The 13,538-nt window shown below is 43.4% G+C and overlaps 1 protein-coding gene across 7 annotated transcripts in view; it reads right to left on the bottom strand.

The window, feature by feature from the left end:
- Positions 1-13,154, bottom strand: part of mipol1 (mirror-image polydactyly 1) — an 85,483-nt gene extending 72,329 nt beyond the window's left edge. For 2 of the 7 annotated variants that reach the window (XM_041971979.1, XM_041971980.1), the window contains exon 1: positions 12,896-13,150. Coding sequence is in view for 5 of the 7 variants with exons in the window: in XM_041971976.1 (XP_041827910.1) it covers positions 198-207 (10 nt within the window). In the remaining 2 variants the exon portion in view is untranslated. The other 5 variants (XM_041971976.1, XM_041971972.1, XM_041971974.1 and 2 more) reach the window with 5 other exon arrangements.
- Positions 13,155-13,538: the final 384 nt, after the last annotated feature.

Here is a 13,538-nt window from a genome sequence, read left to right on the forward strand (position 1 = left end):
ACACCTTGATCTAACAGTTTAAAGAAACCACTCAACTCTCAGAAGTCACTTTCTTACTTTCTCAGAACTTCCTGTTTTAGTTGCAGGTCAAGGTTCGTATGGGATAGCTTTCTGACTCCGATCTAGACCCGGACCCAGATCTTGGCCCACCTATTTAGTGCCCTTTGGTCCAGAGTAAAACTTTTCAGAGTCCATACCTCTGTACATGTCCACCAGGGAGTCCTTGAGCTCCTTGCTAGGGGTCCATGAGGACAAACTGATTCCCTCTGGACTCTTCAGACTGGTTTCACTGGAAAGATAAATTGTGCACATATTTAACACCACCCATACATTTGGAAACCGTCTAATTGTTTTCATTTACTGTGCAATCCAGCTGTCCCCATAATATGTCTTGTGATGTCTGACTATGTGAGTACAAGGTGTAACTGACAACTGCCAACACTTTCCTTATGTGTAAAGATGCTTGGCCAGTAAAGCTGATTCTGAAACACAGAACAGGGGCCTGTTCCAGAACATAGGTTATGTTGAAACTGAGCATGTTAATCCTGAGTTGAGGGGAACTGTTTTATTCCCCCAGAAAGCGGGATCATTTTTGTGTGTTTTTTGAGCTGTAAACAACATAGTATTACTTAACTGTGCTGAAAACCAACTATACTGTTGATAAAATCAGTACCCCTACAGGGTAAAACCAGGATTCATTTTTCATGATGTAGAGACATAATTGCGTGCATCTCTACATCACAAGAAAATTTTAAAAACTACACAACCCCTCCCTCCAGATGCAGGTGGGCGGGTCCTCGCCTTGCAGGCATAGAAAACCACGCCCACCAACACATATAAAGGGATGTGAACTTATGTGGTGTAGATTTGCTAGTTTCAGACTTCTCTTCTTTCACAGAGTTTCTGATGAAATATTTCTGCAATGGGACAGATTTGTGCTTTTGAGGGGTGTAAAAGTAACACCGGCCTTTATTCTTTACCTGAGACTTTAACTTCCAGCAGCTGCCACAACCTGCCGTGAGTCTCCACAGCTTTCCAGAGCTGCTGGAGCTGCTGACAGGCAGCTAACAGCGCTAACAGCTCAGTCTGATAAGTTCAGGACCACCTGGTTCATGTGTAGCTGAGGAGATTCAGGAGGGGAAAGTATTCCACCTCAAAGGCCACTCTGCCACGTAGGTGCTTTGTGAATCTCATTTTCTATCTTGCCAGGGGCTGCTGAGCTGCTGTCTGTCAATCCTTTCTACCTGTTTATCCTGACACACCCACTCTCCGCTCAACTCACACCTCCCACTCCAACCCTTGCAGTTTCTGGCATCTTTCAAAATTTGGCAGTAGGTAAAGTTGTACAACAAGTAGGGGGCGTAGTTACACTTTAATTATATATTGTGGGGTTTAATGTTAAATGTTTTGACTGTAGAGTGGGAGCTGCCTTTTGATCAATATGTGTATCAATAAATGTACTTTTAGATATAAATATTGGATTTGATATTTGGTCAAATAAATAATCCCAGACTGTACACTACAAATAAATAAAATGATCTATATACCCAAATTCATTTACTCACATGGGAAAAAGAAGCTTATATTGCCAATATGTGTTCAATATCTATTGATAAATAGAGACCCATCATATGATCGCCTAGCCCTACCAGCCGTACATGTCCAGCATGACACCGTGGATGAGATGACGTCACAGCAAGATTTGTACTTGCGTGTTGTACCTCCTTTCCGGAACAGGCCCCGTATGTTCACATCAAGAAAACTATTGACACACACACACACACACACATACACATACACACTGTTTTAACCTGTTCCTACACACACCTGAGCTTTACACCAGGAGCAAACGGAGCTTAACTCTCATTTGACTCTAAGTCATGATTAACAACAACAAGCTGTTGTCATGGTAACAGAGACCTGAAGAACCTTGATGATCTATTAAAACCAAATCCTCTTCAGACCCAACAGATTACAGATCCCCATCCTGGAGACCCGCATAATTAACTACCATACGACTAGAACTTGTTACACTGGGAGAACTGGTAGAACTAGTTAAACTGGTTAAGTTTGATCTGTCTGTAGTTGTTTTCTCAGTTATTGTGTTCCAGGTTTTCCTCTGTCCATGGCTGGTTTATGGTGGTAATTTTCAGTCTGTGCTCCAGATGTTTTCAGTTGTGTCTTTTCTTCTATTTAAACATCCGATTTCCTCCATCTGTCTCCGGTGCCTTTGGGTTCTGCCCCTTCATCTCCTGCTGAATACTACCACCACATAGCAGCCATGGACAAAGGAAAGCCTGGAGCACAGGTACTGTGGGACTAACTGCCAACAAGAGATAGACTCTACAAAATTAAACAAGAAAAACAGAAAACGTTAAGACACCAGAACCCACGGACCACAACAGGTGTGACTATGATGTACACAAATTACCTGAGAAAGGATCAGATTTCTACTAGTTCTTCTCTATTGGAAATTATTATATAGACAAATTTACACCTCACAACACCCCCCTTTGGAATGACAGATACACCCATGTTAGAAATCACTGAAGGAATCTGGTTTGTCTCCCTCCTAGATGACTCAATGATCGAGATTTCCTCTAGAAAATTCAACTTTCACTGCCCAACCAGAGTATATAGCAGAGTGACAAAAAGAAAAATAATAATTCAACACGTCATAAATTATATCTACTTTAACAATAACTTTGTCCCAGACTGATATTTATAACCATCCTTCAGGTCTGAAAGATCTATATTATCTTCCACATGATAGGAATTCCCTCTTCGAGAGAAGGAATGCAAGATTCTTGAGGCCTGACTGAGCAGCTTGTTCAGAAGCATCACTCAGTGATTTTAATTCCTTGTTTCTGGACACTTTGAAAGGAAGTGAAACTTAACTATGGAGCTTGGATTTGTTCTGGTTTCTTAGCGAACCAAACCAGCAGCATTTCTGTACCTGAAGATGCTCTCAGATAACAGTAAATGTAGGTCAGGATTTGTGTTTGTAGATACCGGGGTGTTTCCCTATCTTTAATCCAGAGTGTAATCGCTTAATTTGAAAACAAGATTTCTTGTTTTCACGCTCACATATTTTGCTCTCACTCAAAACTCTTCTCACAATAAAAAAATCCCTTCTTCCTCTCAAAACTCTGCTCCTCTTCTCAGGTTTAGGGTTGCAGGTTCAAACCTCCAGCACACAGACTTGGTCTCTTTCCTTCACACTCACACAGGCTCTGCTCTCTTGGATGTTTTTCCTCTCTCTTGGCTGCTGAATGAGCTGTCTGTCAACGTTCTCCAATAGAAGACTAGATAAATGCTGACTGAGCAAATAGTTCCCACCTTCTTCAGGGTGCGCTTGTTTTACCTAAAGGTGTCACCACCTGGTCTTTTCATGTAGCCACTGTCCTCTAAAGGCGGAATTATACGTTACAATACGTAACCAACGTTTCATTTTGTATAGGCTTCACCCTTTAAGGCTAATTGCTATTGGGTTAAAGGCGAAGCAGGATGTAGTCTATGCCTCACAGGGTCCCTACAGAACCACGAGCACAAACACACCTGCATGTAATAACCCAGAAATGTCCAGTGGCTGTGTCATGCGTAATGGCGCAGCATGGTGGCCCTGTAGAGAAGAGCAGCAGAGAGGAGGTTCTGCATCAGGACGAGGCTGGACAAGCACCAGATTCACTTCAGTAAAACACCCAAGACAGAATGGCTCAGAGAGAAGCCGGAGACATCATTATCTAATGACCGCTTATTCCATTACGGATCGCGGGTGAGCTGGAGCCTATCCCAGCATTTTAACAAGTGAGAGGCAGGTACACCATGGACAGGTCACCAGTCTGTCGCAGGGCCAACACAGATAGACAAACAACCACTCACACGCACACTCTCTCCTAGGGAGAATTTAGAATAACAAATTAACCTATCATGCATGTCTTTGGACGGTGGGAGGAAGCCGGAGAACCTGGAGAGAACCCACGCATAGATGGGGAGAACATGCAAACTCCACACAGAAAGGCCACCACCTCCTAGGTTCGAACCTCCCCCCAATCGAGGCTCGAACCGGCAACCTTCTTGCTGTGAGGCTGCGGTGCTAACCACCACACCACCATGCAGCCCACTGGAGACATCCCACAGATAAAAATGAATAAAAGAGCATAGTAAAGACCATGAAGCTGCATTACAAATTTCCTCCACTGACATTCCCCCATACAGGGCTGTGTAGGAAGAAATCCCTCTGGAATGAGCTTTGAGACCCTCTGTAGGATCATAAGCTTGGGAGATGGCTTCACGCAGCCAGTGAGACAAGCGCTGAGCAGACAGGGGCTGACCCAAAGTGCTCCCTCCATAGCAGCAAGACGTAGTAAGACAGTGCGCGCACTGGGCACAACAAATGAGATTTCGCTGCCTCCTCTGACCCGTGGGGAGGAGGATAAAAAAACATTCAGTGTGATCACTCTGGATATGAAAGAACTGGTGATGTTTTTAGGAGTGAAAGCTGGGTTAGGACGCAGTACAGCTGAGGGGCCATCACCCTGGATCCTGAGGCAGGAAGGAGCCACAGTGAGGGCTGATAAATCACTGATTCTCTTAGCAGACGTCAGCACCAGCAGCAGAGCTGTCTTCATGGACAGAAACTTCAGTGGAACTTCAGTTAAAGGCTAAAACGGGGCTTTAATAAGCGCATGTTAAACCAGTGGTAAATCCCACTGAGGTTTTAGGGCGCGTGTCACAGGCCTCATGTGCAGCAGCCCAAGGGGCATGACCCGCTGACATCATGCATAGCAACCACATGACTGACAGGGCTGTTACCATGCTGTAGGGAGTGACACGTGAAGCAGAGCTGTCAGCTGTGTGGCTCTCTGCTGAGACAGCCGCATTCTCATGGCCAAGCCCTATTCGGAGAAACTTTCCACCCTGGTGATTGGAGTGTAGGTGGAGACAGGAGCCCTAAGCTTCCCCGGTTCAGCTGCTGCACCAGAACGGTAAGCTTTGATGGCCAGGAAGCGAGGCCAGATCGGGTCATGGCGGCCAGAATAGTCCGAAGAGAATTTTCCCGCCATGTCGTCTGGTGGAGGTGGTGCCTGCGCTGAAGGAACAGTGAGGTTCTTGAAGGCTGTGGCCTTCTCCATGATGCTGGGGAGCTCCCGCAGCAACGTGCCAATGGCTGGCAGTGAGGTGGAGGCTGATAGGGGAACCCTGGAAGCTTGGTGCTCGCTGTCCACCTCCTGTAAGCGTGCCCTCTCAGACCCTTCCAGCCAGCGTTGAAGATGTCCATCGCAGTGTCCAGGTTGTATTCTGGTGCAGGGAAAACATCCTTGGCCGTAGCAGTGAAGAAGTCCACCCTGTGTTGTTTCTCCTCCAGGGGAAGAAGCTTGCAGAAAGGGCAGGAAGCCTGGGGGGTCAATGCCAAGCCGACATGGTGAGCGCAGAGGCAGCCTTTGCATTTCCCGTGGAGGTTGGTGCTGAGGATGTAGCCGGTCTGGCAGACTGGGCACTGGTGGACTTGATGAAGACGATCGTGGATCAGGAATCAGTTCTGCTAGCATGCGTAGCTGAAGAAAAATGGGAGCCGATTGTCCTGTCTCATCCTAATTAATACTCGAGGTGGGGCCCCCCAGCAGGTGGGAGTGGACTAAAGATTTCAGTACTGCGCGTGCGCCTGGAGGGCTATACCCAATAGCGATTAGCCTTATACAAAATAGAACCGTAGTGCAACCGTAAAGGAGGGGTTAGCGTCTGAAAACTTTAACAAAAAAATAAGTCAAACATAGAGCTTGTTCTGACCCTTTTCTGATAAAACAACTTTGTCTCATGAAAATTCATGCAAGCTTTTGACTAATGAGATGCGTGCTGATTGGTCACAGGGAGGCCAAAAGGGGAAGGGGGCGGGCCCATTGCATGCACAGTGCGTCCGACTCCAAAAAATCAACAGTTTAGTACCTGACTGAGCGAGCGAACCTGACTGAGCAGCAGCTTACGAAATTCAGCCATTTATGTTTGAACCAGACTCAGAGTCTGAGCGTGAAGATACCAAAATGGTGGAAGAAGCACGTTTACAACAAAATGTTTACAAAGATTCACGTGGCAAAGCACTTCACCCCACTTATAAGAAAACACGGGGCTCATTTGTACATTTCAGGGGGTTAAACGTTTAGGCTCATCCCTTAACATTAGTGTTAGCATTAGCTGCGTCAGTAGTAAAGCATGACTTTATATCATAATATCATTCCACGCCTAGAGCATGACTTTAGATGTGGAAGAGGGGCTGGCTTATTCAAATAGCCTCCTATGATGATGAAATCCCAGGAGCAAATTAAAATCACGTGTTAGTGAGAATTTACCCTTATTGGCAGTTCTGCTGTGAACAAAGGGCCCAGACAGAAAAACTCGACAGTCTTCAAAAGAAAGGCTTTCAGGGAAGTTAACACTTCAGTCCAACACCAATACACTTTTTAACTTGAAAAAGTACAATTTCTGGGTGATGACTCCTTTAACACAGTTAAAAAAAAAAAAAAAACTTTCAGTAAACCTTTCTTCAGCAAGTTAGTTCCAGATAAACTATTTTTTTATTATCTAGTGGTGGCAGCATCATTGTAAAAGGAGTTTATTACCAGAACTGATGTTTAAACTTTGTCTCAGTAGAGTCCTGATAACCCTGAGGCTCAAACTACTTTGGATCAAATCATTTTTATTTTACCTTAACATACCACATAAACGTTACCGCAGCCATGTTTGGTATGTTCCCCCTGCACAACCTCATCTCTATGATCTGATAATAAAACACCTTAAACTGAAGAAAAAAATGAACGTATTGGGACGACAAATACACAGTTCATCATATCTCATTTATAAAAAAAACTATTTATTACAAGAAAAACATTGTTCGTTTTTGGTTTAGTAAAATGACCCCAAAATAATTAATAAATAAATAAAAAGAATATATCAAAAGAAACTCAACGTCTTTCCAGCCCAGTTTTACACCCAGATAAATATTTTATATTATTAAATATAAATATTAAATATATTATTCAAGCCATCATATCTCTGGTTTCCATCAGCTTAAAACAAAAACTGGGAGCGAGATCACCTGCAGCTGCAGGTGAGCTGGTTTTATGTTGCACAACATGAAGATGTCATGTGATCCGATCATAACGGCTCTGTGGCATCGTCTCTATAAGCTCCTGCAACATCACGACATTTACTTCCATTCAGAGTTGCAATAATTTTTCTCCAAGATCTTGTGATGATGGAAGAGTTGGACCTCTGAACACAGACCTGAACCTAGACCTGGCCAACTGCAGCAGCCCCAGATTATAGACTGCCCCTACAGTCTTGTACAGAAGACACTAGACATGATGGCTGCATCACTTCACCCTCCTCTCTTCTTACCCTGATGCTCCTAATAACTCTGGAACAGGGCAAATCTGGATTCAGACCACATGACCATCTTCCATTACTCCAGAGTCCAGTCTTTACCCTCCCTAGCAACCTGAAGCCTTTTTCTCCAGTTAGCCTTGCTGATTAGTGGTTTTCTGCTTGATGCCAATAATCTGACCCTTCTTAAACAGGTGAACATCTTTTTCATGTGTCTTTCCACATGTTTAAGAAATGAGAAGCTGCTCACTGCATCAGTTGGGGTTAAATAACTTGTTGCAGCTGGAACATCATCATCTGCTCAGTTAAATCCGGGTGGTGACTTTGATTGGACGAGCAATCCCATAAAAGTCACAAAAGTAATAAAAAATATATTTGATCTATTTAATTTTTTCCTTTACTATGGGCATTTGTTTGTTCAGATTAAAAATAAATCTTATCTGATCGTGTCTAGTACTTGCAGCACTATATTCTCTATTTACAGCATTTTTTTCTTTAAAACTCATCTGCCAAACGTTTGTCCATGCAGCTTAATAAAAACAAATAAAGAAAAAGATCAGGTTTCTGATGTTCTTACTCGAGTTGCTGCTGCAGCTCACAGATCTTCCTCTTGGCTCTCTGTACAGCAAACTGAACATCCACAGATCTGCTGCTAGACGCCATCATCACACCTTCAGCTTCCTGACACACAGGTGACGTCTCCATGGCAACCATTACACCAGCTCACATGCTACACAATCAGTTGGTTAAATATTGACGAGCTGACAGGATCAGGTGACCCCGCAGCAGTCATGTGACTCCAATGTCCTCTTCGAGGTCAATGACATCAGATTTAGATCCTTTCCTGTGATGTCACCACATGACAGCTGTTCTGATTAGACAGAATCACACTCAAAGAAAACAAAGGAGCCACCAATTGATTAATCACCTCCGTTTATTGATAACTGAGTTAAATCTGGTGAGTCTCAAAGTCCTGCAGCAGTTTGTCCAGGAGGACAACGTCCACTCGATGCTTCATTACAAACCGGCCATTCAGATGGAATACAGGTATGTCCCACCTATACCTGTCCCACCACAGCCTATTCTCTGGAAGACTGATGTCCACCTGCTGCAGGATGAACTGGAGGACACACAGAAACAGACGTCTGAGACTCACAGAACAAATACTGATCATGTGTCTGACCTGATTCTGTTCAGGTCATCCAGGTTGGTCTTTATCATCACAGAAAAACCATAAACCGGAGCTAACAAGTCATTCACATCTTTAAATCAGTCACTGATGGGAAAACAATGGACTGTTACCATGGTTACAGCAACATTAGTGTTACTGACAATGAAAGGTGGAGACCTATTATGACTAATCAGACTGAGGTCCTGTTTACACATAAAACCTCAAACTTTTCCCTTTGCATATTAGAACAAGCAGCATTTACACATCAGCAGAATGGAAGTTTCTCCATGCAGATGGAAACATGACGGGAATGATGTAGTATGTGTGCCAGGCCTCTAGAGGGCAGTAAAACTCTCCTACAGTAATGTGTGAACAAAGTCCTCATCAGACCAGAAGAAGAGAGGTGTACTGACTATCTGGCACATGTAATCTCTGTAGGTTTTATTTTTAGAGACAGAATAACTTAAAAATATTCAGCAGAACAAACAAAAAACACAGGTCGGTCATTGTTTCTGTTGTGCTGTTCGCAGGTGTGAAGAAGACCTGACGTGACCAACGTCATCATTACCAAAAGATCCCAGTTTACATTTATATGGACAAGATTCACCTTCTGTTTCAGGAAAATTCCTGTCTGGAGCCCATTCTCAGGTCTTTGTTGTTCCGTCCACCCAAAACTCTGTTACCGTGGAAACGAGAGGCCAAAACTCACAACACTTATGTTTTACTGTTTCAGCGTCTCCTTGTAAATGGTATGGGACAGCTCAGTACGGGGCGACTCAGTACAGGATGGCTTGGTACGGGAACGCTGGGTACAGACTACAGGATGGCTCAGTACAGGGTACAGGATGGTTCAGCAGGGTACAACTAAGTACAGGACAGCTTATTAGGGATGGCTCAGTTTAGGACGGCTCATTTCAACCTTTCAGCCGTCTAGATGATCAATAATCCAGAACTCTTCCTTTCTAAAGATGAAAGTTGTTGTAGACCCTCAGGTCCTGATGAAAGACAGCTCCTCTACCATCATATTAACAGATGTGTTTGGTAATATGTGAGGTTTATCTCACCCTGTGTCTGAACGGCTGCAGCAACTCTTTAGCGTCATCACACAGAGGACACGGATCCTACAGAGAGACAGTTTTTAGTCCTCCACATACCACAACGATGCATGCATCATGGTGGTCTGGGTTGGTGGGGGCGTTACCTTAGTAAACAGAGTCAGAGTTGGTAAAGTTTTGGTTGACAACAGCCTGAGAAGCTGCAGAGTTGAAGGTCCACGCAAAGTCCTGAGCACAAACATCTGAGAACACAAACAAACAATAACTGAACTCCAGCAGCCAATCACAAAACAGGGTGACTCGTCCTCACAGGCAGCGGACCAATCACATGCAGGAGGCGGGGTTATTATGGTGAACACACAATAAATGGTTGCCATGATGTTCAGTTGACCCGAACCTAGAGCCAAACCTAGAGCCAGACCTAGACCCGGACCTCGAAATGGCCCTTGAACCAGATTTGGAACCAGACCTGGAATTGCTAACATACCTGGAACCACACATAGTGCTCAGGCACTAGAAACAACAAGGAATTGGAATGAGACCTGGACCTGGCTGGAACCAGACCCAAAACCAAGCCTGAATCTGGAACTGGCCTGGAACCAGACCTAGAACCAGATCTGATGCTGGATCTGGAATCAGACCTGGAATTGGAATGGAAGCCTGACCCGGAGCCAGACCAGAAGTCAAACCTTGAGCCAGACCGAGAACCAGACATGTACCGGATTTTGAACCAGGCCTGGAACTAAACCTCAATTTGAGACCTGGAACCAGATCCAAAACCAAACCTGGATCTGGAACTAGGATGGAATCAGACCTGGAGCCATAAAAAACAGATCTACTATGCTGATAGTTTTTTCCATTGTCATCAGACCCTTTCTGCTTTTCAAATGGTTCAGGAGTCCATCAGAGTCCTGCTGGGTCAGCAAAAACACAGCTATGGTGCTGAATGGAGTCCACCGTGAAAACTGGAGGAGGTGTACCCTACTGCCCAGGTCTGATGTCCTGGATATTTTAGGCCATTTATCAACATAACCAGGTAATCTCCTGGTTATCTGGTTTAACTAATGGGGATCTAGTTATGATGCTGGTAATAAACTTTGTCAGCTAACTCTGGATATGAAGCTGGTGACGGCTGAAGAGAACCAGTTTTGTTATGGTGAAAATCTTGGTCCTGAACCCCACTGAGAATCTTTGGGATGTGCTGGAAGTCCGACTCTCCCATCATCACTACAAGTTCTTGGAGAAAAAAACAAAATCATGCAACTCTGGACAGAAACAAATGTTGCGACTAGGGTGTGCAACATCATATCGTTCACAATGATACAGGTAGATTTTATTGACACCAGTAGAAAATGTAATATATCACATGATCACGCGTTTCTGCTCCAATGACATCATTTAACTGCACCTGAACTTATACACCACAAGCAAGCTCAGCTGAGCGAATAAACAATGAAACATGCTAGAGCAAAACAAAAAAACAGTGATAAAAAACAACAACAAAAAAAAAAGATTTTTATTAAAATAATTTTGGTGTAATATGCTCTGCTACTTAGTCACGTACTGAATCAGGACTTTTAATGATATTTAATGATATGAAATTCTTCTATCATGTGCTTCTGGTGACTGTGGGGTTCTTATTCTACTGGATTTAACTTTGACACTGTTGACCACGGTATTTTAATCTCGCGTTTGGAACATTGTGTTGGCATAAAAGATGTGGCTCTTGAATGGTTTAAAGACTGAACCTTCTCAGTTCATCTAGGGAATTATGAGTCCTCCTGTGCTCCACTGTTACATTGTGTCCCACAGGGATCCATTTTGGGCCCAATTATGTTTTCCTTGTATTTACTCCCCCTGGTCTCAATTCCCAGGAGACATGGCATCTCCATTCACTGTCATTCAGATGACTGCCAGATATATCTTCCACTTTAAAATAAGAATGGGCTTTCCGTGAACTCTCTACAAGCATATTTGAAGGACAGTAAATCTTGGATGGCACTGAACTTTCTCTAATGATTCCAAAACAGAGGTGATGGTGTTTGGACCCAGTTCTTCTCGTCTTCCTCCTGTAGCTCTGCTCATTTGAAATCATTTTGCAAGCCAGAGATGGTACATCAGGGTTTTAAGATGGATTCTGAACTAAAGCTTGAAAGCTAGATTCTGTCAGTTATTAGGTCCAGTTTCTTTCACCTGAGGCAGCTGGCCAAAATTAAACACCTTCTATCACGACAGCACTTTGAAACAGTAATCCACGGCTGTGTAACCACTCTGCTGGATTACTGCAATGCACTTCATCTTGGGGTGAATCAGTCTTTACTTCTCGACTGCAACTTGTACAAAACTCAATGTAAACATATGTTTACATTTAAATGTGATTTTATTTTGATGTTATTTTAGTTTAATTATTTTTATTTAAAAGTATTAAAATTTTAATGTCTTTCATATGCAATTTGCTTTAATAGTTTGCAGTTACTTTAATAGTGTTGAATGTGTGCACATTGGTGTGCACATTGGAGCACTTTGCTCAACTTTGTTGTTTTTAAAGTGCATTCTAAATAAAGTTGCAGCTGCAGTTGCGCATATTCCGAAAGATACTTGCGTATGTATGTACTGAGATTTTCTGTTTATTTCACTGTCAATTATCACACCAAGAAAATCATGCTCAGAAAGTCTTCCAATGTTTAAACTGTTTGTGCCTGTCCAAGTCTATTTACCAAATATCACTGGTTTAAGTTAAATTCTTGTTGTCAAACCAGCATTTTAATATACCCATTTCTGACTCAACCATTTACATGAAGATCCTTAAAGTTTCTAAACAATAGAAAATATTTGCATCATCTGCAAAAAGCTGTATTTTTAATATTTTAGATGTATGGCAAATATCATGAAGCGCTTTGGATCCAATACTGACCCCTAGGGGCCACGCCAGGTAATGCCCAAACACGGTAACAGCTGTTTGTCCGATTTAAACGATTGTTTTCCACCTTTTAAATTACTTTTCACCTACGGGTTCTGGTTCTGTAAAACTAGAATATGTGTAGGCTACAGACAGAAACCCGCAGTTCTGGTTCTTCAAACACGACCAGAACCACTTTAAAGAGACAATACTTTATAATTACCTTCAGATTGAGTCAAGTATTTAGGCTTTTTATCTCTGACGTCGGAACCAGAACCAGGCCAGAGCGTTTCACTGCTTCATTCCTCTTAGAGTTATTCAGTAGAAGCTTAGCTCGGACACTCCAGAAGCACCACCGGTTCGCCACATTACAGACACTGAAAAACTCACCGAGTCCCACCGCGAAGTCCCGGTTCTTTTATCCGGTACCAGAACTTCAAGTTGAGTTTGATGTAAGTTACAGACCGAAACTGAACGACCGCAAATTTTCCTACAACTTATCTTCCCTTTTCTACTACTATCACTGATCTACTCCGCCTCCTCTTTCTTCTTCTGCCACTGTTTCCGTTTTCTTATCCGGTTTGAACCGAGCGGAGAAGCCGCTGGCTCCCTGGACTCGCGCCCCCTGCCCGTGTTGAGCTGAAATAAGCAGATTCATATGAAGGTGTGTGTGTGCGCGCGCGCACACGTTTATGAGGATGTCTGTGGACAAGTTTATGTGTGTGTGGCCATGTTGTTTAAGCACGTGTCTGTGTGTGTGTGAACACGTTTATGTTAGTGTGCAAGTGTGTGTGTGTGTGTGTGAACACGTTTATGTTGGTGTGCAGGTGTGTGTGTGTGAACACGGTTATGTTGGTGTGCAGGTGTGTGTGTGGTCATGCTGTTTATGCAGGTGTGTGTGGGAACATGTTCATGTGTGTTGACATGTTTAAGCTCGTGCGTGAATGTTTACGCAGATGTGTGTGTGGACATGTTCTGTATGTAGGTGTGTGTGGTCATGTTGTTTACATAGGTGTGTGTGTGGATATGTTGT

This window comes from Melanotaenia boesemani, chromosome 20, assembly GCF_017639745.1.
Source record: "Melanotaenia boesemani isolate fMelBoe1 chromosome 20, fMelBoe1.pri, whole genome shotgun sequence".
Lineage (NCBI taxonomy): Eukaryota > Metazoa > Chordata > Actinopteri > Atheriniformes > Melanotaeniidae > Melanotaenia > Melanotaenia boesemani.